Genomic DNA, 23,254 nt, shown 5'->3' with positions numbered 1-23,254 from the left:
ATTGTGTTTGAAGGCATAGAATAGCACTTTCTGACTCAAGTTAATATGCAGGCCAGTAAAATTCTGCAGACTCCAAAAGTTAAAATAAAAATAGTAACTCATATTTTTTTGGCTCTCTTATATGCCAAATACTGTTTGAAGTACTTTACATGTATTGTCATGTTTAATCCTTATACAATGAATATTAATAATATCCTCATTTTTAAGATGAGGAACCAAGGTACAGATACCCTTATAAAAACCAGTAATAAGTAATGGTACTGGGATCTTGGACTCAGCCATTCTGACTCTGGATCCTATATTTTTAACCTCTAAGTTAACTGAAAATGTTGATTGCATGTACACGTTTAGGAATAGAAGGAATTGGAATAGGAAAGATGAACCTAATCAGTACTATATCCAAAGCAAGAGCACAGGATGTGCGTAAGCCAAAGCAATAAAAATTTGGCTGCATTGTTCTTTGAACAGTTGGGAAATGTGTCTTAGAAGGCATTAGACATTAAAGATACCTTTCACCTGACAAGTTAAAAAAGTAAAAAGCATTTATGTGCCAAGATGTCTTTTTTTCCTTACTATACACAGTTAAAACAGTTCTATGAGCCAAAACCTGATCTGCTGCCTCCTTTGAAATTAGAAGCTTGTATTCTGACCCAAGGAGATAAGATCTGTCTACAAGAACCACTGGTGAGACTTTTATTCGTCCTTCAATCATTATTTTTAGTATTAAGGATAGGGTTGAACTTCACAAAGAGATACTTTTCCCTGTGAAACTCTCTTCCTGGTTCTTCCAATGAATGTTTACTTTTAAGTCTTCCCTGCTTATCATTTCTGAACCCTTATTATTTTGGATCTATTGGTAAGTTATCTCTGTGTTAGCCCTTTACTAAATCAAGGCTTCCATCACTTCCCCCAGAGAATATTTTATCTCATTTATGAATCTTTGATTACGTTTACTAAATATGCTTTAGAATGGGGACCTGCTTCATTAGTCTAGAGGATGTATATGATTTAGGCTGAACTAGGATTGGCACTGTTGAACCTTCAAAGGAGCTGGCCTGGTTGACTTTCTGTTCTTATCTAGCCTTAGGACAGCGAAGAGGATAAAAATGGAAACTCTCACCCCACGTAACTTATAACTCATGGCAGAAGAAAGGAGGAAGTCTTTCCGTTGTCATATCTTACCTTCATTTTTGTGCCTTCTGTGACATGAGATGTCCTCAGCCTAGATCTAAGATGCTGTGTTGGTCTGCTAAAGATTCCCTCAACATAAACCTCTATCTTTAGAATAGCTTCTGGGACTCAAATGAACTACAGAAGAGTTAACTTCACCACCTAGCTCCAGGGTTATTTATATCAGACCAGAGATAGCACATCTAATGTTGCATTTTGAGGTGTCAGCCACTTAGGCCAATTTTCGGGGGGCAGCATTAGAAAAGGATGCTGCTATTCAGTTTATTTTCCCAGTTTCGTTAATTTAGATGGACTTAATTTGTAACACTAATGAATCATTTTCTTTATCCTTATAGATAAGAATTATTTGCTGGTTATGAACAACTTTATAGGTTATCCATCAACACTCAAGAGTATTTAATTTACTTATTTTCTCCTACAGGATTATCTGCTGTGTTGTATTCAGCATTGTTTAGCCTGGTATAAGAATACAGTGATACCCTTACAGCAGGGAGAGGAGGAAGAGGAGGAGGAAGAGGCATTCTACCAAGACCTAGATGATATATTGGAGTCCATTACTAATAGAATGATTAAGAGTGAGCTGGAAGACTTTGAACTGGTAATTGTGAGTCTTCAGCTGTATTGAATAATGGAGTTCTTTAGTAGCTTATTAATTTGTATCTTGTGTCTTTTAGGATAAATCAGCAGATTTTTCTCAGAGCACCAGTATTGGCATAAAAAATAATATCTGTGCTTTTCTTGTGATGGGAGTTTGTGAGGTTTTAATAGAATACAATTTCTCCATAAGTAATTTCAGGTAAGGTATTGCTATAACTCCACTTGTAATTTGGTGAATTTTCCATTTTATTTATATATTTTTACTGTAGCAATATTCCAGGCAGTAAACAGACTAAATGAGCACCTAGTCTAAGACTAAACTGTGTTCTTTCCACTAGAGAACACTGAAGTATATGCTTACCAGGCCTATAAAATGAAAGCCCTCCAGCAGGGTTTCACTTACTCAGAATTTCCCAGACCCTGAATTCAAGAACTCCTAATGGAAATTTTGATTGGTGGTAGTATTGGACTTTAATGCTCTGCAGGGACTGGTATAAATAAGGGAGGGGAGACCAGGCACAGTGGCTCACACCTGTAATCCCAGAACTTTGGGAGGCCAAGGTGGGTGGATCATTTGAGATCAGGAGTTCAAGACCAGCCTGGCCAACATGGTGAGACCCCCGTCTCTACTAATAATGTAAAAATTAGCCTGGTGGTAGTGGTGGGGACCTGTAGTCCCAGCTACTCAGGACGCTGAGGCAGGGGAATCACTGGAGCTTGGGAGGCAGAGGTTGCGGTGAGCCGAGGTCACACCAGGGGAAACAAAACCCAGATAGATTGCTGTGACCTGGGAGTATTATATTAACGAAGTTCTATTCATTTATAATGTTTTGTCTAAAATATGATATTTAAAGAAGCATTGTGATTTATTTATTCACATATGTAAAAGTAAACCACAATATTCTGATGTTTGTCCTTAGCGGTCTCTTTTTTGTTTTTTACAGTAAGAACAAATTTGAGGACATTCTGAGCTTATTTATGTGTTACAAAAAGCTCTCTGACATCCTTAATGAAAAAGCTGGTAAAGCCAAAACTAAAATGGCCAACAAGACAAATGATAGTCTTTTGTCCATGAAATTTGTGTCCAGTCTTCTCACTGTTCTTTTCAGGTAAGGTTCTGCTAGAGTGCTTAAAGACAGCCACTCCCCGAGGATCGTATGCCTACCTAGGCTCACTTGTTTCGCCTCGTTTGGATTATTTACAGTAAGAATTAAGTCAGGAGGTTTTAATTTTCTTGAAATGAATGCTGGACAATCCTAGGTAGGTACTTTAAATAGGTACCTTGAATTATTAAAGGATAAATGAGGAACAGTGGGCTAATAAATGAAAAGATAGGGATGAATTCCAACAGGCTGTTTTAAGAAAGTCTGTATAAGTGGCTTGTGCAAGATAACAGATTTAAAAAGGTAGGGGGCATCACTCCTGTAATTCCAGTACTTTGGTAGACTGAGGTGGGTGGATCACCTGAGGTCAGAAGTTCAAGACCAGCCATGACCAATATGGTGAGACCTCATCTCTACTAAAAATACAAAATTAGCTGGGCATGGTGGTGCGCACCTGTAATCCCAGCTACTTGGGAGGCTGAGGCAGGAGAATCACTTGAACCCAGGAGGCAGAGGTTGCAGTGAGCTGAGATCACGCAATTGCACTCTAGCCTGGGCAACAAGAACAAAACTCTGTCTCTAAATAAATAAATAAATAAATAAATAGACAGATAGGTGGGGAGTGACTGAATTAAAAATACAAAGGAACAAAAAAAGAGACTAAGACTGACATTTAAATTTTATCAAAGTAAAGGATTTGGGGAGGGGGAGAAAATGAGGAACCACTAAGAATAACAATTATAAAAGGGCAGCCATAGCAGTGACTATAGCTTGGGCTGCCTAGAGAGTCTGCCAGTTGGAGCTTACTGGCAAGCTGTTGGGTGCTGCTGTTCTGAACAATTTCTAGAAAGCTTAATTCCATATACCAATAGCAGTAAGGGAATCTTTCTTGTTCTCTCTCTCTCTAGGGATAGTACCCAAAGCCACCAAGAAAGCCTTTCTGTTCTCAGGTCTAGCAGTGAGTTTATGCGCTATGCAGTGAACATAGCTCTGCAGAAAGTACAGCAGCTAAAGGAAACAGGGCATGTGAGTGGCCCTGATGGCCAAAACCCAGACAAGATCTTTCAGAACCTCTGTGACATAACTCGGTAAGCCACTCCCACCCCTTAGAAACTTACTCCACCTGGCCGTGGTGTCTTCAAGAGAACAAACTGGGAACGGAGGATGAAGGTAATTTGAGGTTACACATATTTTAAGAGTGAAAGAATATAAAAAATTAGCCAAGTGTCGTGGCAGGTGCCTGTAATCCCAGCTACTCAGGAGGCTGAGGCAGGAGAATTGCTTGAACTGGGAGGTGGAGGTTGCAGTGAGCTGAGTTCATATCACTGCACTCTAGCCTGGGTGACAGAGCAAGACTCTCAAAAAAAAAAAAAAAAAAAAAAAAAAAGCCAGGCACGGCAGCTCACGCCTGTAATCCCAGCACTTTCGGAGGCTAAGGCGGGTAGATTACCTGAGGTCAGGAATTCGAGACCAGCCTGACCAACATGGGGAAACCCTGTCTCTACTAAATATACAAAAATTAGCCGAGCTTGGTGGTGCATGCCTGTAATCCCAGTTACTCGGGAGGCTGAGGCAGGAGAATTGCTTGAACCAGGGAGGTGGAGGTTGCGGTGAGCGTAGATTACACCGTTGCACTCCAGCCTGGGTGACAAGAGCAAAACTCCGTCTCAAAAGAGTGAAAAAAAGTGCAGTCATTGACATAGGGTCTTTTTTCTAGTCCTGCCTTGCCCTGGCGCACCCCTCCTTTTGTTTCTTTTTTGTTGTTTTTTTGGGGTTTTTTTGAGAGTCTCACTCTGTTGCCCAGGGTGGAATGCTATGGTGCAATCTTAGCTCACGGCAACCTCTTTCTCCCAGGTTCAAACAGTCCTTCCACTGCAGCTTTCTGAATAGCTTGGACTACAGGTGCATGCCACCATGCCCAACTACTTTTTAATTTTTAATTTTAATTTATTTTATTTACTACTTTTTTTTTTGGAGACAGGTCTTGCTCTGTCACCCAGGCTGAAGTGCAGTGGCGTGATCTTGCTTACTGCAACCTCCGCCTTCCCGGTTCAAGTGATCCTCCTGCTCAATCTCCCAAGTAGCTGGGATTACAGGGATGCACCACCATGCCCTGCTAATTTTTGTATTTTTAGTAGAGACGGGGTTTCACCATGTTGGCCAGGCTGGTCTCAAACTCCTGACCTCAAGGGGTTCACCCACCCCGGCCTCCCAAAGTGTTGGGTTTACAGGTATGAGCCACTGCACCCGACCCTTATTTTTTTTTAAATTTTCTGTAGAGATAGGATTTCACCATGTTGCCCAGACTGGTCTTGAACTCCTGGGCTCAAGCGATACACCCACGTCCGCCTCCCAAAGTGCTGGGATTACAGGCCTGAGCCTCTGTGGCTTTTGTTTTTTGTTTGTTTGTTTGTTTTCCATTTAAAGAGACACGGTTTGCTGTGTTGCCCAGGCTGGCCTTGAACTCTTGGGTTCACCAGGGCTTCTAGTTTTGCTTTGATATGGATTGTTAGTCACATATAAAATGTTATGCTATTATTGGGGCAAAAAAGAGGGATACTACATAATGGTTAAGTGATTCAAAATACTTAAAGCAAAAACTGATGGAACTGAAGGAAAAATAGACAAATCCCTAAGTAATGTAATCAGCCTTCTCTCTGTAGTCAAAAAACAGAAAACAAAACAAAAAAAAGTAGATAGAAAATCTACTGGAAGGAGGTAGAAGAAGTGAACAACACTGTCACCCAGCTTGATTTAATTGACACTTAAAAGAACACTGTGCAGCAGCTTCAAAATACACATTCTTTTTATATGCACATGGTGTATTCACCAAGATGAACCATATTTTGGGCCATAAAAACTCAGCAAATTTCTACTAAAAAGTAGAAATTCTGTGACCACAACAGAATAAAAGAAGAAAGCAGTAACAGAAAGATATTTAGATAATCCCCATATATTGGAAATTAAATGCACTTTTAAATAGCCCGTAGTCAAAAAGTCATAAGGGAAATTAGAAAACATCTTGAATAGAATGGAAACAAACAGACAACGTGTCAAAATATATGATCCAGCCAAAGCACTATTGAGGAAATTAAAGCAGTTAGTGATTTAAAAATCTTAAATCTCCCATATAAACTTCCACATTAAGAAAATAGAAAAAGAAGAGCAAATTATAATGAAAGTAATCAGAAGGAAGGAAATAGACAAAAGCACAACTATGAAGAAGCAGAAAATTAAAATAGAAAACAGAAAAAGAAAGTTGGTTCTGTGAGAAGATCAATAAATTTAATGAACTTTAGCCAGACTAATCAGAAAAAAAGAAGACACATTACAAATAGCAGAATTGAGGAAGAGGGGACATCACTACTGATCCTACAGATGCTAAAAAATGGATAACAGAATATTAACAATTTTATGCCAGTAAACTTTAATGGACAGATTTCTTGAAAGCTCATTCAACAAAAAATAGGCAACCTGGCCAGACGTGGTAGCTCACATCTGTAATCCCAGCACTTTTGGGAGGCTAAGGCAGGTGGATCACCTGAGGTCAGCAGTTCAAGACCAGCCTGGCCAACAAGGTGAAACCCCAACTCTACTAAAAAAATACAAAAATTAGCTAGATGTGGTGGCGTGCACTTGTAGTCCCAGCTACTCGGGAAGCTGAGGCAGGAAGACCACTTGAATCTAGGAGGTGTGAGTTTGCAGTGAGCTGAGATCACCTGACTGCACTCCAGCCTGGGTGACAGAGTAAGACTCTGTCTCAAAAAAAAAAAAAAAAAACCCTGAGTAATCATATTTCTATTCAAAGAAATTGAATATGTGGTTCAAACTCTTTTCACAAAACTTCAGATCTAGGTCTATTCAGTGATAAATTCATCCAGACATTCAAGGGAGAAGTAATGTAAATTCTGTGCAAATTCTAGAAAATAAGAGAGAACACATTCCACCTCATTTAATTAATGAGGTCAGCATTACCCTGATACTAAACCAGACCCAGACCATTGCAAGAAAACTGCATAGCAATATCCCTCATGAATATAGAGTCTGCTGTGTTAAAGGCAGACTCAGAAGGCTATATACTGAATGATAACCATTTTTGTATGATGTTTTGTAGAAAGTAAAACCATAGGGACAGAAATTAGATCAGTAGTTGCTTGGAAATGGGAGGAGAGCATTGACTATCAGTGAGCATAAGGGAACTTTTAGAGTGATAGAAATACCTTGATTGTGGGGAGATTACACAACCATATAAGTTTTTTAAAAATTCTAGAACTGTTCACCTACAGGGTATGAATTTTACTGTATGTAATTTTATCTTGGTGAACCTGTCTTTAAAAACAAAACCACTTTACCCTGCTTCAGAGTCTTGCTATGGAGATACACTTCAATTCCTACTTCAGTGGAAGAGTCGGGAAAGAAAGAGAAAGGAAAGAGCATCTCACTGCTGTGCTTGGAGGGTTTACAGAAAATATTCAGTGCTGTGCAACAGTTCTATCAACCCAAGATTCAGCAGTTTCTCAGAGCTCTGGGTGAGCATTGCAGTATCAATAAATTGACTTGATTTAGGTTTCTCCTTAACTCAACCCCTTAATTCCATTTGTTAATCTACCAGAAGACACTTGAGAACAGTCCTAATGTTGCTAAGGAGTGACATCTAGTGGATTCAGGATTGGCACCTACTGGATTACATTCAACCACAAAGAGTGACTGGAAAATGGAATATAGTATTAAGAAATTACAAAATTTTAGAAATAAATTTAACTCTGCCTTTAGACTTTTTTTGGCTTTCAAAAATTTTAGCTATTAAAAGGCCAAGAAGCATGAGTTTATATCAAAGAAGATAGAGTTTCTTTTCCATTCATAGATGTCACAGATAAGGAAGGAGAAGAGAGAGAAGACGCAGACGTCAGTGTCACTCAGAGAACAGCATTCCAGATCCGGCAATTTCAGGTGAGAAGCCTTGCGAAGCTGCTGTACCAGCCTGAGGGGCTTTGCAAAGGAACTGTTAGCAGGGGCAGCTGGTAAGAATGGGCAGACAGTGACCAAGTAGGAGATGAATTTTTTCTGGGTCATCCAAGCCACAGGACATAGCTCTCAGAATGGAAGATAATGTAGTTAAAAGGACCCTAGTGAGGATGTGTATTTAGCCACCCAACCTGCAATACTCATTACCTCCAAGGACCACTGAGTTGATGTAAACAGAAAGGAATCTTCAAGGTATAGAGTCTGTTTTTGTTTCGGAGTCTGTGGTATAATTTGGCTTGGTCTGACAGACTCCGTAAAGACTGGACAATATAGCTTGTTAGTTTCTAACCAATAGTTGTCAAAATATCAGGATGTTCTATCACAGGACTTTTTTATTTAACAAGTAATTTTGAAGTTCCTACCATGTGCCAGAAACAGTTCTAGGTGCTGGGGATATAGCAAGGAATAAAAGAAACAAAATATTCCTATCCTTATGGAGCTTACATTATAGTAGAAAGACACTGACAAATAATCAAATACATAGTTATTTCAGGTAACAGGGAAGGTATATAAGGAACGCTGGGTTTGGTGCCTGGTCTAAGCCTGAGATCAATGGATAGGCTCCAGGGAGCTGTGAGCCACCAGAAATTGGGTACATAGTTCCTTATCTACATTTAGCATGGGGTTGGAACAGAAAGAGCCAGTTTTCAGGAGAATTCTCAGAGAGGTTTATGGTCAAAAACAGCTTAGGAAACTACTGCTCAATTCAGGATTATTTTCAGATTTTATCCTCTTGGAATTTTGGTAGCTTTGAATTCTTTGTGTCCTAGTCTTAGGAGTCTCTGACTAGATGCCTCTTCTTCCTGATAGGAATGTGTCTGCTAACCTTGCTTGCTGTGTGTGCCTTCCTTTCTCAGAGGTCCTTGTTGAATTTACTTAGCAGCCAAGAGGAAGATTTTAATAGCAAAGAAGCCCTCCTGCTAGTCACTGTTCTTACCAGTTTGTCCAAGCTGCTGGAGCCCTCCTCTCCTCAGGTATTAGTACCACTCAATCCCATTTAGCGTTCCTCAGAAGGCAAGGATTATTGCATCATAAAAGTGTATATCTAAATGTCGTCTTGAAGTTGAACTTATTTACATAATATGTTAAATTATACACCTGAGTTAATATAAGACCTGTAAGATATATTCTTTCCTACGTAATATGTCTACCACAACATACTTATATGCAGCCATACAGGGCAAGAACATACTGCTTTTGTTTTGTTTGTTCCGGGTAGAGTGAAACACCACGGAAAGAATCCTGTGTGATCTTTGGTACCTTCAACCTTCTTAAACCTGTGTTCTTTGCCACTCTTGATGTTTCCCCTTTTCTAAGAAGAAAAGTCTGTTAATTATGAAGAAGGCAGTTGACATTCAGCAGCTGACTTTCTCAGCACAATTACCTGGTACTGACTTTGGAGGAAATTCAACCAAAGATGATTAATTCAGAAAGTGTAACTATATCCCCAAAGCAGAAACCCTCTGCAGAGATAGGTTGTATGTATATATGTGTAAGTGTACACCCACATGAGCGTTCACACACACAAGAATAAGAGAAGGACCGCGTATTGGGGGTCTGTTCCATTCAGGAGTAATTTTCCTGTAGGATGATAGAGTACCTCCCGGGGCCCAGGACTGTGTGCTCCTACCACATCTACTTCCTGGGCTTGAGAAAGACAATGAAGCCCTGCAGTATACTCCTCTTTATGTGAGCCCTTGCCTCAGAAGACTTGTAGCCTGGGAGTATGAAGGTGTTTGGCACTAGAAAGCAGAGCTGTTTCCTGCCGTCCTACTTCCAGGTTTGCCCAAAGAAAGTCCCTTTTGTTACTTCATCCCAGTTCCAAACAGCTCACCCCCACTTTGCTTTCAGCATCATTATTTCATACTGCTGTTTTTGCTGCAAAGAGTAAAGGACTGGGAAGGAAATAGATAATTGGGGCAGGGGGAAATTTGAGAGAAAATAAATGGATTTAGAAAGGCTAAAATTTATAGGAAAATTAAAAAATGTTTCTTTCTTAAACTTTAAACTTTTAGATTTTTAAACGTTTTACCACCTACCCCTTCTCCCTTAACTTCAGGTAGTCTCTTTAAATTTTTTTTTTTTTTTTTTTTTTGAGATGGAGTCTTGCGCTGTCACCCAGGCTGGAGTGCAGTGGCGCAGTCTCGGCTCACTGCAAGCTCCGCCTCCTGGGTTCCTGCCATTCTCCTGCCTCAGCCTCCTGAGTAGCTGGGACTACAGGTGCCCGCCACCACGCCTGGCTAATTTTTTATATTTTTAGTAGAGACGGGGTTTCACCGTGTTAGCCAGGATGATCTGGATCTGCTGACCTCGTGATCCACCTGCCTCGGCCTCCCAAAGTGCTGGGATTACAGGCGTGAGCCACAGTGCCCGGCCAAAAATTTTTCCATTTAATTTTGAATTGGTAATAAAGTCCTGTGATTTGAAAACAAGAGATTATCAAGAGATTTATGGTAAATGGTCTCCCCCACCCATGTCCTCCATCTGTTTAGTTCCTCCTCTCCCCAATAAGTAAACACCTTTAGTTTTTTGTGTCCTTCAACCTTCTTTATTCCTCTCCAAATAAATACAGAGTTTTATTCCCAATCCTACCCCTCTTCACAGGAAACCTTGTTCCGCATCCTGCTTATTTCATTGAACATAGTATTCTGAAGATATTTTAATATCAGTTTGTAGAGAGCTTTCAGTTAGCCTCTTAAATTACCTTTTTTCTCAACAGATCAAAACTGCATTCTTGTTAGTCATTTACACTTAAGCATAACCGCATTTCAGTGCCTTTGTAGCTGAACGAACTGCTGAAGCAGAAAGGTGACTGTGTGTCTGGTGATGCAGACCCTTGCTATCTAAAGACCTTAAGTCTCCTTCACTTAGCTAAGAAAATTCTGTCTGGTTTGTTGACTCAAATTTTATTTCTCTTTTTTCTGCCCTTCTCTCTTCTAACCTCCTTTGTTCTTTCGGCTTCTAAATGCTAATTCTACTGTTCTTATAGCCAGGATTTCTCTTTCCCACACCTTTCTGATAACCTAATATTCTCAAGCGGAGAGTCTGGGTGCACGGGAAAGAAAAGAGGGTGCTTTAGCCCTAGACCACTATGGTAGAAGCGGAGGAAGTTCAGGTGTAAGGACTCCAAAACTTTTGGCCCTCAATAAGGACATAGACATTGAGAATTAAATTATATATTATTCTCATAATTCTTAGAATTTTGGACTTATTTTTATGCCCTTCGTCATATATTACCACTTGAGATCTAAGAACATATTTTAGCAGCTGATTTGCTTAGACAGGGAAAGGTCTAGAACTCTTCTGACAACACCTAGGTCTATCTCTGGCATGTTTCTTTAATATCTGAATGATCTCTAATTTAGTTTGTGCAGATGTTATCCTGGACATCAAAGATTTGCAAGGAAAACAGCCGGGGTAAGTTTCCTGCCATGTTTTCCTAAAGGCTTTATATAAAATCACTATCCTCCAATGGCATTTGGAAAAGAAAAGGTATTCCCCATTCATTACACATTCACCAGAGTGGTCAAAATGAAACAGACACCTAATACCAAGTCTTAAGTGTTGGCAAGAATGTAGAGTAGTTGGGCCTTTCATTCACTGGGGGTGGAGGTATAAATTGGTATAACCACTCTGGAAAGCTGTTCATCAATATCTACTAAAATTAAATATATGCCCATGACTCAACAATTCCAGCCACAACAGAAAAATGTGGAAGAGTCCTCTTAGCAGCACTATTTTAATAGGTAAAAACAAACCTAAGTGTTCATCAGCAGTAGAAAGGATAAAAGAATTATGATATATTCACACAGTGGAATCCTATACAGCAAATGAGAGCATGAACAAACTACATGTACACACAACTTGGAGAGGATCTCACAAACGTACTGTAAGACGAAAGAAGCCAGATAGAAAAAAGGGTACTTACTGTAGAATTCCATTTAGATGAGGTTCAAAATTAGACAAAATTCATCTGAGATGTTAGAAGTCAGGATAGCAGTTACCTTGGTGGGGCAAGTTAGGAGGGAGTCCCTAGAATACTCGTAATGTACTTGATCTGGATGCGAGTTACACAGTAATCATGACTAATGATGGGAAATGTCTGCCTTCTTTGGGCACATGGATAAAGAGGCATCATTGCAGACTAACTGCTTGGCTGTAGTATGTGTAACACTGGGATGTTGTGCCTGGGACATGACAAGTTACTTCCTGTTCTGGTTAGGCACTCCACCCCACATACCCTGTACACATACCTGAGGGACCTGACTGGGTTATAACTTACCTTTTTTTTTCCTTTCTTTCTTTCTTTCTTTTTTTTTTTTTTTTTTTGAGACAGAGTTTCGCTCTTGTTGCCCAGGCTGGAATGCAATGGCACAATCTTGGCTCACCACAGCCTCTGCCTCCTGGGTCAAGCAGTTCTTCTGCCTCAGCCTCCCAAGTAGCTGGGATTACAGGCATGCGCCACCACGCCCAGCAAATTCTGTGTTTTTAGTAGAGATGGGGTGTCTCCATGTTGGTCAGGCTGGTCTCAAACTCCTGACCTCAGGTGATCCACCTGCCTTGGCCTCCCAAAGTGCTGGGATGACAGGCGTGAGCCACCACGCCTGGCCATAACTTACCTTTTAATTTGCTTTTCTTCCTATTCCTAGAGGATGCCTTGTTTTGCAAGAGCTTGATGAACTTGCTTTTCAGCCTGCATGTTTTGTATAAGAGTCCTGTCGTTCTGCTGCGTGACTTGTCCCAGGATATCCATGGGCATCTGGGAGATATAGACCAGGTACTATAATGAGCCTTCAGTACAATACCCTGTGTGGGGATGGGTGTCAAGGGAACAACCTTACTGTCATTAGGTCTCACCTCTCTTTTTTTCCCCAGGATGTAGAGGTGGAGAAAACAAACCACTTTGCAATAGTGAATTTGAGAACGGCTGCCCCCACTATCTGTGTAAGTGTTGTACCTGAGCCATGGAGAATAGCTTTGCCATTCCTTCCATTCTACTCTATGTGAAGTGACTTGTGTCCTATAGTGGCTTGTGTCCTGAGACCTGTAACTCACCTGTAGGTGGCCAGGTGACCACAGTTATCATATTACCCTGACAGCTGTGTGTAGTGAATCACACCAGGCATTCTTTTCTTTCAGTTACTTGTTCTGAGTCAGGCCGAGAAGGTTCTAGAAGAAGTAGACTGGCTAATCACCAAGCTTAAGGGACAAGTGAGCCAAGAAACTGTATCAGGTAAGATAAGTTCAATTGGGATTCCAGGAATTGACATGAGCAAGGTCAAAATTCATACTGGGCTAGTGCATAAAAATGGAGCCCCTGAGCTAAATTTCTTATTTGCTTTTAAGCTAGATTTTTTCCTATGTGATGAAAGAAGTAGAAGATCGTATGTCTTATCACAGTACAATTATTAATTCACTCTGCATACTGAATGTTCATTTTTCCATAAAGACTTTTTAGTTAGTAGTCATCAATTTCTAAATCTCCTTTACTCTTAACTAGAAAATGAAGTTGGGTTTGAATGTGCCAATTTTATTTTTCTTTAGAAGAGGCCTCTTCTCAGACAACTCTGCCAAATCAGCCTGTCGAGAAAGCCATCGTCATGCAACTGGGAACTCTGCTTACATTTTTCCATGAGCTGGTGCAGACAGCTCTGCCATCAGGCAGCTGTGTGGACACCTTGTTAAAGGACTTGTGCAAAATGTACACCACACTTACAGCACTTGTCAGATATGTGAGTATTTGAGAAAAGCAGATTCACCGCCACCATTCTACCCCAGTGAGCCAGGAGATGAGGCTGGGGCAGCAGCCCACTGCTGCAGATTGTCCCTAAACAAGAGCGCGTTTGCCTCCATCTTGGCAGGTCATGGTTTCATTTTAGTTTGGTCAGTACGTGGCAGGCATCTCCACAAGCCAGGGAAAAAGAGTTTATAATTCTGATCTGCTTTTGGGCCAGATGTAGTGGCTCATGCCTGTAATCCCAGCACTTTGGGAGGCTGAGGCGGGTGGATCATCTGAGGTCAGGAGTTCAAGACCAGCCTGGCCAACATGGTGAAACCCCGTCTCTACTAAAAATACAAAAATTAGCCGGGCGTGGTGGTGGGTACCTGTAATCCCAGCTACTCAGGAGGCTGAGGCAGGAGAATCACTTGAACCCGGGAGGTGGAGGTTGCAGTGAGCTGAGATTGTGCCACTGCACTCCAGCCTTGGCAACAGAGACCCCATCTCAAAAATAAAAAAAAATAAAATAAAAATCTGCTTTTGGAGGCCTTTAATTCCTTGGCATGTATGTGGCACCTGATTGAGAATGAATGCCTCTTTTAAATACCTTCTAAGGTTTAATCTAAAACTATCCTAGAATTAAATCTGAGCCCATAATGCATAGAAATTATACCATTTCTAACCAGTCTGGACACTAAAGAGATGTTTATTCCTTTTTTCATTCCTTTAACATGTAGGTGTTAAATGCCTTATAGATCAAGTACTAAGGTGGGGAAGACAATTGTTTTTTATAAAAATACAAGGCGTACCCTGCCCTTACTGTTTATGTTTCTAGCAACGATCCATATTAAATACTTAGAAAGGCACAGATAACCCAAGAGAGATGTGGACCACCCTGCATCACAGCAGTGTGGCTCTCTCAGAATGTGCAGCTCTAGCTACATGTGGCTAAGCTGCTGTAGTGGAAACACTGAGAGCCTCTTCTCTTTGTTGGCATCTTTAAAAGGAAAAACAGCAAAGTTGTTGGTTTTTTACATACAGGGTCTATCAACCTGAGGAATTTTTAAAGAAATGAGCAAGTCAGAAACCCTTCATTACCTATTGTCTGGGAAGCTTAGGAGCTTTGGAGGAGAGGAATAAGGAAGCCTTGTGTCTTGGCTTCTCTGTGAATTTTTCTTTTCCCTCTTCAGTCAGAATGATGAGTCACACTCCATAAGCTCACTACAGCAGTCACTTGTAGTTTCATAGGATAGTCTGCTAAATCTAGTAATCTTTTTTTATTAGTATCTCCAGGTGTGTCAGAGCTCTGGAGGAATTCCAAAAAATATGGAAAAGCTGGTGAGTTGAGAATGCCTTTCCTAGGAATGGGGGAAGCACTTTTATTGCTGGTTACATTGGTTTCCTTTTCCCTTGTTGCAGGTGAAGCTGTCTGGTTCTCATCTGACCCCCGTGTGTTATTCTTTCATTTCTTATGTACAGGTAAGTGATTCAGAGGCAGTACCCAATAGGTCTTCAAGAAAGGATTTCTTACATGCCCAGGGGACTATTGATCACCTGAACTGAGCATATATAAACTTTTTTCCCTGCTTACCACAAGCTGGAGGCACCCATCAGAGACCAAGCCAGGGCTTGAGGGCTTTGGAGCAAGGAGATCTTTATTTATGTAAAGAAAACTGTTTCACTTAATTTGGAGAAAGGAAGCATATATGTTTGCATTAGGAGCAAGGAAGGAACAAGCATGCTTGGGCTCATGGACTTGGTTTATTCCTGGGTGACTGAAAGTCCATGCCATGAGGCATCCTCTGGGAGTGTGAGCAGAGTAGCAGCAAGCACATGAAGAAGGGCTGTGAGGAGATGGCAGTGCAGTGAGGCCACTTTCAGGGAAGTGGAAGGACATGGGCTTTGTAGGTGTCATTTGGTCCTAAATACCATCAGATTCCGGCAGTACTTGAATCTCCTTTACTGTTTGCTTAAACCAGAGTTTTTTAACCTCACCACTATTGACATGTTGGGCTAGATAATTCTTTGCTGTGGGACCTGTTCTGTGCATTTTGGGATGTTGAGCAGCATCCCTGGCCTCCACCCTACCGGATGCCAATAGCAGCCCCCTAGTTGTAACAGCCAAAAATGTCTCCAGAAATTGCCAGTTATCCTTAAGGAACAGAATCACCCCTGGTTGGAAAGAAGAAGAAACGAGAGATCTGCTATCTCCTAAGGCCACTTAGTCATGCAGTAAATGTATCACAGGGCTGTTACTGATCTTTGAGGAATCAAAGAGAATGGGTCCACTAAGTGTCAATCTCAACCAAGATTCTAGAACCAATTATTAAAGCAATGGATTGTGACCACTTTGATAGTGATGCTTCACTTGTTTTCTGCCTCTGCATCACTTACAGGCACAATATCATTTTATCGGTAACTTGCCTCAGTATGTGTATTCAGGGTGCCTCTTCCCCTCCCTTTAAGAATCAGCAATCGGCTGGGCACGGTGGCTTACACCTGTAATTCCAGCACTTTGGGAGGTTAAGGCGGGTGGATCACCTGAGGTCAGGACTTCGAGACCAGCCTGGCCAATCTGGTGAAACCCTATCTCTAATAAAAATACAAAAAATTAGCTGAGCATGGTGGTGGGCACCTGTAATCCCAGCTACTTGGGAGACTGAGGCAGGAGAATCGCTTGAACCTGGAGGGCGGAGGTTGCAGTGAGCAAAGATTGCGCCATTGCACTCCAGCCTAGCAACAGGAGCGAAACTCCATCTCAAAAAAAAAAAAAAAAAAAAAGAATCAGCCATCAAGTGGGCTGTCATCTGGGTTTAGCTGAAGGAGTTCTTAGTAATGGACTGATAGCTGAGACTCCCTGTCACCTTGTCTTTGTATCAGTTTTGTGATCTGGGTCAGGAATGCATCATCATCCATTTTCTATATCCAGCCATCCAGCCAGTAGTCAACTGTCATAAAGCTATTACTTCTGGTCCTCTCCTTTTATCTCACCCAAATGCTTGCAGGAATGCTTTCTCAAACCTCATGCTTGTAAATTTTCATGTGGGTGCCATTCGTCAAACAAATCTGTTGGATATATATCTGTCCATTACCATATTTGGGTTTTGAGTTTCCTCATCTCCAAGTCTTAAGGTTACCTATAAAGCCACATTTCACAAAATATCCTATATAGACTGAGACAGTCCTCAAAAAAAGGAATTCAGGGAGAGATGCTCATACCGTATCTCTCACCTTAGAGATTCATGGTGTCCATTTGCATATTAAAGGTGCTGAGACCAGCCATGGTGGTTAATGGAGGTAAGAAGATCACTTGAGGCCAGGAGTTCAAGACGAGCCTGGGCAACATAGTGAGACTCCATCTCTACAAAAAATTTAAAATTTAGCCAGGTATTTGCCTATAGTCCCAGCTACTTGGTAGGCTGAGGCAGGAAGATCACTTGAGTCCAGGACTTGAAGGCTGCAGTCAGCCATGATCATGCCACTGTACTCCAGGGCAACAGAGTGAGACCCTGTCTCAAGAAAAATAAAAACAATGCTGAGAGTTCCAACAGTATGTTCATTAGTAGTTTTCAGACCTATTCAAGAACGTTTTTTAAAAAGTAACAAATGTTACTACTATTTGGCAGAATAATGTTCCATAGAGTACAGTCTGGGAAATACTGCTGTTAGATCCTATTTACTACCCTTGTTGTGATTCAAAAGTCACATTGTCTAATCATTTTATTAGAACAGGTAATACTTAGAGAACCTCTACCTTGTGTCTGATGTGTTAAGCTCTTTTTATACATCATCTCATTCATCCTAGCTATAGGTTTTGATTAGTAGTTATCCCCATATGCATGATGAGAAAAGATTAGAAAGGTTAATCAGAATGCCCAAGAACAGACCATGAGTAAAAGGCAGATCTGAGACTTGAACCCAGCTAGTTAGACTCGATAGCAGGAATTGGCACACTTTCTCTGTAAAGGGCCAGATAGTAAATGTGGGTCATACAGTCTCTATCACACCTACTCAACTCTACTATTAGAACATAAAAAGCAGCCATAGACAACATACAAATAAACGAGCATGGCTATGTTCCAATGAAATTTTCTTGTCAAAAACAGGCCGTGGGCCAGATTTATACTATGGGCTTTAATTAGCCAACCATTGCTCTAGAGTCATACCTGATACTTGTTGACATGTAAAATGTTGAAAGGTTTTGGATTTTCGTGTTTCTGACCCCATTCTCAAGCATTTTCTTCTGGGAACCACTACTACTTCCTAGATTATTATTTTCCCCTCATTACACAGTAATCAGTTTCATTTCCTCCCTGGGCATTCCTCCTCCTCCACCCATATTTGATTTAAAGCCTTACTGACGAGTCAGCTGATCTGCAGGCAAACATTTTACATTTTTCTATTTTTGTGAGATGTACTTAATGAATACCCGTGGGCAAGAGCCCATGCATGGTTCCATTAACTCCAACCCTTATCTAGAAATGGGGATTGCATTTTCCACATCTCTCAGTGAACTGTTATTCTCTTGTAGCCCCCTCTTCATTTCCCCAGTTCCTTAGATCTCAATGGGAAGAAAGCAACGAAAACCATTGCTCCAACTCTTAACATTCTGCCCAGAACTGTATACCTTTAAAAGATGCTTCTCAAGGGCCAGGTGCCTGGCTCATGCCTGTAATCCCAGCACTTTGGGAGGCTGAGGTGGGAGAATCATGAGGTCCAGAGTTCGAGACCAGCCTGGCCAACATGGCAAAACCCCATCTCTACTAAAGATACAAAAAATAGCCGGGCATGGTGGCTCACACCTGTAATCCCAGCACTTTGGGAGGCTGAAGCAGGTGGATCACAAGGTCAGGAGTTCGAGACTAGCCTGGCCAACATGGTGAAACCCCATCTCTACTAAAAAAATACAAAAATTAGCTGGGCATGGCGGCGGGCACCTGTAATCCCAGCTACTCAGGAGGCTGAGGCAGAATTACTTGAACCTAGGAGGTGGAGGTTGCAGTGAGAAAAGATCATGCCACTGCACTCTAGCCTGGGCAACAGAGCATGACTCTGTCTCAAAAAAAAAAAAAAAAGAAAAAAAACCCTGGGCGTGGTAGTACATGCCTGTAATCCCAGCTACTCAGGAAGCTGAGGCAGGAGAATCACTTGAACCTGGGAGGCAGAGGTGTAAGCCAAGATGCTTCTCTTCTGGCTCTAATTTTAGTCCTGCCTGGATCAGTTGCAATGGGCAGGGAACAGGGTTGATCTAAGGAGTTGAACAGGGTCCCATCTTGGACACAACCTCTGGGAAGATGGTTTACTTCCCACTTGGTCAGTGAGGTCGATCTGTGACTGCTTCCTTGCCCCCGACTTAATAGGGCTTCACCCTCTACCATCCTCTACCCTGCCTTCCAGGGCCAAAAACAGATTCCTACATACCAGCCCCTCTGGAATGTCTACAGTTCCTTATTTTCCAGAACATGACATGTGGAACAAACCTGTTTCTCTCATGGCTCCAGTTGCAGAGCTCTTATTTTCAGGTCTGTTTCTTTAATTCTCTTGTCCTCGTGAAGCATGGTATATTCCCTTCCTAAGAAGGTTTAGAACTCCCCTTGAGGTAAAAAGCTTCCTACATTTCTGTACCTTACATTTGGGTAGGTTTTTCTCCCGTCTCTCCTGACTCAAGTCTTGATATTATCAGAATCCTATACCTTTTGGTTCCTTTTATTAGTTCTTCATCCCTCTCCAGGAGCTCTTTATTACCCAATAATTTACAACACAGGGAAGTGTTCTGTGACCCTTTAAACCCTTCTTGAGCATGATAACCCATTGCACATAAAATGTATCTAGTTTTGGCTTTGCTGAGTAACGAAAATAAAATATATCTGGTGATTGCTTGTAAGTGGGAAGACTGCAGGGCCCTGCAGCAGCCTCCTCAGCTTCCTCTCCTTTATGGAATCCTTTTAGTCCACTGGCTAAAATAGAAATAGAAATGCCTATTCCTGCTACCACCTTGACAGTCCCCATTTTAACCACTCTTTAGTACTTCACTAGCCCCTTGGCTGACCCAGTGCAGTAATAGTCCCGCCTTCAACTTCCACGTGCCAGCTCTAAGAACAACAGATTGTAAACCTCCCAACAATTAAAAAAGAAAAATATCTGAGGATTACAAAGCATCACATTTTTTCCCTATCTTCTAGCATCTGTCACACAGATAATCCTATTTATTCCAGACTTGGCCTTCATACCCTGTGTAATTACCTTCTAAGAAAATTGCCACTAGCTGGTGGGTGTGGTGGCTCAGGCCTGTAATCCCAGCACTTTGGGAGGCTGAGGTGGGCAGATCACGTGAGGCCAGGAGTTCGAAACTAGCCTTGCCAACATGGCGAAACCCCGTCTCTACTAAAAATACAAAAATTAGCTGAGTGTGGTGGCGCGTGCCTGTAGTCTCAGCTACTCGGGAAACTGGGGCACAAGAATCGCTTAACTTGGGAGGCGGAGGTTACAGTGAGTCAACATCGCACCACTGCACACCAGCCTGGATGACAGCAAGACTCCATCTCAAAAAGAAAAAGAAAAAAAAAAAATTACCACTAGCATGCTAGCTCTACAGAAAAATCATCAGGAATAAGAGAATGTGTTTCTGTTTCTTTAGAATAAGAGTAAGAGCCTGAACTATACTGGAGAGAAAAAGGAGAAACCTGCCACCGTTGCCGCCACCATGGTAAGCTGCTGACACTGACCATTAAAATATGGTTGTTAGTGAACCCTGAAAACATTAAGCGAAAGCCAGTGACAAAAAGACCACATGTTGTATGATTCTATTTTCATGAAATGCCCAGAATAAATAAATCTAAAAAGGCAAACTAGATTAGTAGTAGCTCGAGATGGGGAAACTGGGGTGACAGCTAAAAAGGGTATGGAATCTCTTTTGGGGGTGATGAAAATGTTTTAGAATTGACTGGTGATGGTTGCACAACTCTGAAAATACTGAAAAGTACACTGTGAGTGAATTGTATGGCATATAGCTCTATAAAGCTGTTACCAAAAAGTGTGTGTGTGTGTGTGTGTATTATATACATGACTGCTTCTCAAATCAGGGATTTTATGATCAGATGGAGCATCTTATTTTTCCTCTGAACCAAAAACATTTTATTCAGGAAGCATCAGAAAACCTTGAGTTGAAATAGAAATAGTAAAATCACTTGTGATACTCAATTGGGAGAAATTATTTTTAGGTAAAGTTGGTGAATGCAAAAGGTGCTCCCTAAAAGACGTGTAAGAGTCAGTGGGGGTACAGGAAAGGAGGCACTTAGTACATTGCTGGCAAAGGTGAAAATTCGTACAGCCTCTCCAGAGGCTTAGCAATGACTACTGAATCTCAGAAGATAAACATACATTCTGATATAACAGTTTCACTTTTAGGATATACAGGCCTGTGTACAGGATGGTCCTCACATCATTATTCATAAAAGTAAAATATTAGAAACAAAGATATCCATTAATAGAGGATTGGCTAAATAGGTTATAGTATATTTATGCTGGAGAGATATGAAGAAAATGAACATCTAAATGTTCAGCTCTCTGGATTTAGCTCCAAGATAATGTTAAAAAAAAAATGTGGGCCGGGCGCGGTGGCTCAAGCCTGTAATCCCAGCACTTTGGGAGGCCAAGACGGGTGAATCACGAGGTCAGGAGATCGAGACCATCCTGGCTAACACGGTGAAACCCCGTCTCTACTAAAAAATACAAAAAACTAGCCGGGCGAGGTGGCGGGCGCCTATAGTCCCAGCTACTCGGGAGGCTGAGGCAGGAGAATGGCGTGAACCCGGGAGGCGGAGCTTGCAGTGAGCTGACATCCGGCTACTGCACTCCAGCCTGGGTGACAGAGCGAGACTCCATCTCAAAAAAAAAAAAAAATGTGTACAGTATCCTCATGGGTTAAAAAAATATATAAATATATATATATACACACACAGATATACATATACACACACAAAAAAATGTATAAGGACCTACAAATTACAATTCAAGTTAGGGGAAAAGATATATAATCCCAGCAGTGAAAACTCATATCCAAACCAGAACAAGGAAATAGAGCTAGGGTCAGAATAGGCTTAAGAATTTCAAGTTAGAAAAGCAACTAAATTTCTGCAAATGATCCTGCTCTCCTCAGCCAGTCTCTAGATAACAACAAATACTGCAATTTTAAATGGAGAGGATCAGTGCAATTATCTCTACTGGCATTTGGGTCCTTCCAGATTGAACTGTCAAAAATGTTAGATTACTGGTATATAAGTAAAACTGCATTTGATTGGAAAACAGACTTTTCCCCCAAAGCCATACACAGTTTTGTAAGTGACAGCTTCAGAGGAAAACTTCAAAAACTGTTCAACCTGAAATTTGTCTTATGTTCTTCGCCCTTAGGCCAGAGTTCTTCGGGAAACCAAGCCAATCCCTAACCTCATCTTTGCCATTGAACAGTATGAAAAATTTCTCATCCACCTTTCTAAGAGGTCCAAGGTAAGCATTCTCTTATTATGTCCTTCCATTCCCATTTACCTTCTTGACAGATCTAACAAACTAAAGCATCACAACTACAGTGGAGGAAAAAAGACTCTAGGCCATTTGTGTATTTGCCATCCCCCCCCGCCCTTTTTTTTTTGAGATGGTGTCTCATTCTGTCACCCAGGCTGGAGTGCAGGTTCAAGTGATCTTTCGGCCTTAGCCTCCAGAGTAGCTGGGACTACAGACATATGCCACCACACCTACTAATTTTCTGGGTTTGTTTGTTTTTGTAGAGATGGGGTCTGTATTGCCCAGGCTGGTCTCAAACTCCTGGCCTGAAGTGATCCTCCCACCTCAGCCTCCCAAAGTGCTGAGATTACAGGCATGAGCCACCACACTCAGCCTCTTTGCTGTTCCTGATCTGATGGTCTGAACCCCAGCATACAGAAGGAAGTGTGGGTGTGTGCCTGCTTTAGGTAGAAACGGAAAGGTTTCTCAGAGGTGCACTAAAAATAGCTTAAGCTGTTCTGGCAGGACCTATGAGTAGGGAGATGTCCCATGCTTACAATCCTGTCACAGGTGAACCTGATGCAGCACATGAAGCTCAGCACCTCACGAGACTTCAAGATCAAAGGAAACATCCTAGACATGGTTCTTCGAGAGGATGGCGAAGACGAAAATGAAGAGGTCAGTGCTGGCTTCTTGCTGGAGCCCAGCGAATCCCAGCCACTCTTCCTAGCTGGTTAGCAGCCTATCTGGGAGCAGTCACAGATTAGTGGAAGGGCAACAGACTGGGAAAGGGCTAAAAGGTGATCTGGCAAAGATGAGAGTCAAGGACTTTCAGAAGGGCTGTAAACTTTGGACCAATGAAGTTGCCCCAACTTGCATACATTTTTGGTAAACACTTCCAGGAAACAGGTGGTAACAAAACAGTGTCCTGCTGTGGGTCCTCTTCCTGTTATCCTTTAAACTACTGGATGATGACCAGCTATAGCAGTCTGGCTCAGAAACTAGTTTACTTCTCAAGTCATGCCCTCATTCAAAGGCCACTCATTAGTTTGGGTTAAGGCTTCTTTCTTCAATTCATGCCAGTGTCTTATCCTTTTCCCTTGTGGTTTGTTCCTCTCCC

At 41.5% G+C, this 23,254-nt stretch overlaps 1 protein-coding gene across 1 annotated transcript in view; it reads left to right on the top strand.

Annotated features, from left to right (window-relative positions):
* Positions 1-23,254, top strand: part of FANCI (FA complementation group I) — an 80,367-nt gene that overhangs the window by 56,309 nt on the left and 804 nt on the right. The window contains exons 20-37 of the mRNA XM_007990349.3: positions 583-684; positions 1,613-1,789; positions 1,866-1,987; positions 2,733-2,897; positions 3,800-3,979; positions 7,254-7,420; positions 7,756-7,841; positions 8,774-8,890; positions 11,282-11,333; positions 12,566-12,693; positions 12,792-12,860; positions 13,056-13,149; positions 13,461-13,648; positions 14,920-14,973; positions 15,055-15,114; positions 20,273-20,341; positions 22,045-22,140; positions 22,705-22,812. Coding sequence (XP_007988540.3) covers positions 583-684; positions 1,613-1,789; positions 1,866-1,987; positions 2,733-2,897; positions 3,800-3,979; positions 7,254-7,420; positions 7,756-7,841; positions 8,774-8,890; positions 11,282-11,333; positions 12,566-12,693; positions 12,792-12,860; positions 13,056-13,149; positions 13,461-13,648; positions 14,920-14,973; positions 15,055-15,114; positions 20,273-20,341; positions 22,045-22,140; positions 22,705-22,812 — 2,034 coding nt within the window. The remainder of the gene's footprint in view (positions 1-582; positions 685-1,612; positions 1,790-1,865; positions 1,988-2,732; positions 2,898-3,799; positions 3,980-7,253; positions 7,421-7,755; positions 7,842-8,773; positions 8,891-11,281; positions 11,334-12,565; positions 12,694-12,791; positions 12,861-13,055; positions 13,150-13,460; positions 13,649-14,919; positions 14,974-15,054; positions 15,115-20,272; positions 20,342-22,044; positions 22,141-22,704; positions 22,813-23,254) is intronic.

Source organism: Chlorocebus sabaeus, chromosome 29 (assembly GCF_047675955.1).
Source record: "Chlorocebus sabaeus isolate Y175 chromosome 29, mChlSab1.0.hap1, whole genome shotgun sequence".
Lineage (NCBI taxonomy): Eukaryota > Metazoa > Chordata > Mammalia > Primates > Cercopithecidae > Chlorocebus > Chlorocebus sabaeus.
The sequence above is the reverse complement of the archived record's forward strand: the minus strand, read 5'-3'. Positions and strand labels throughout refer to the sequence as shown.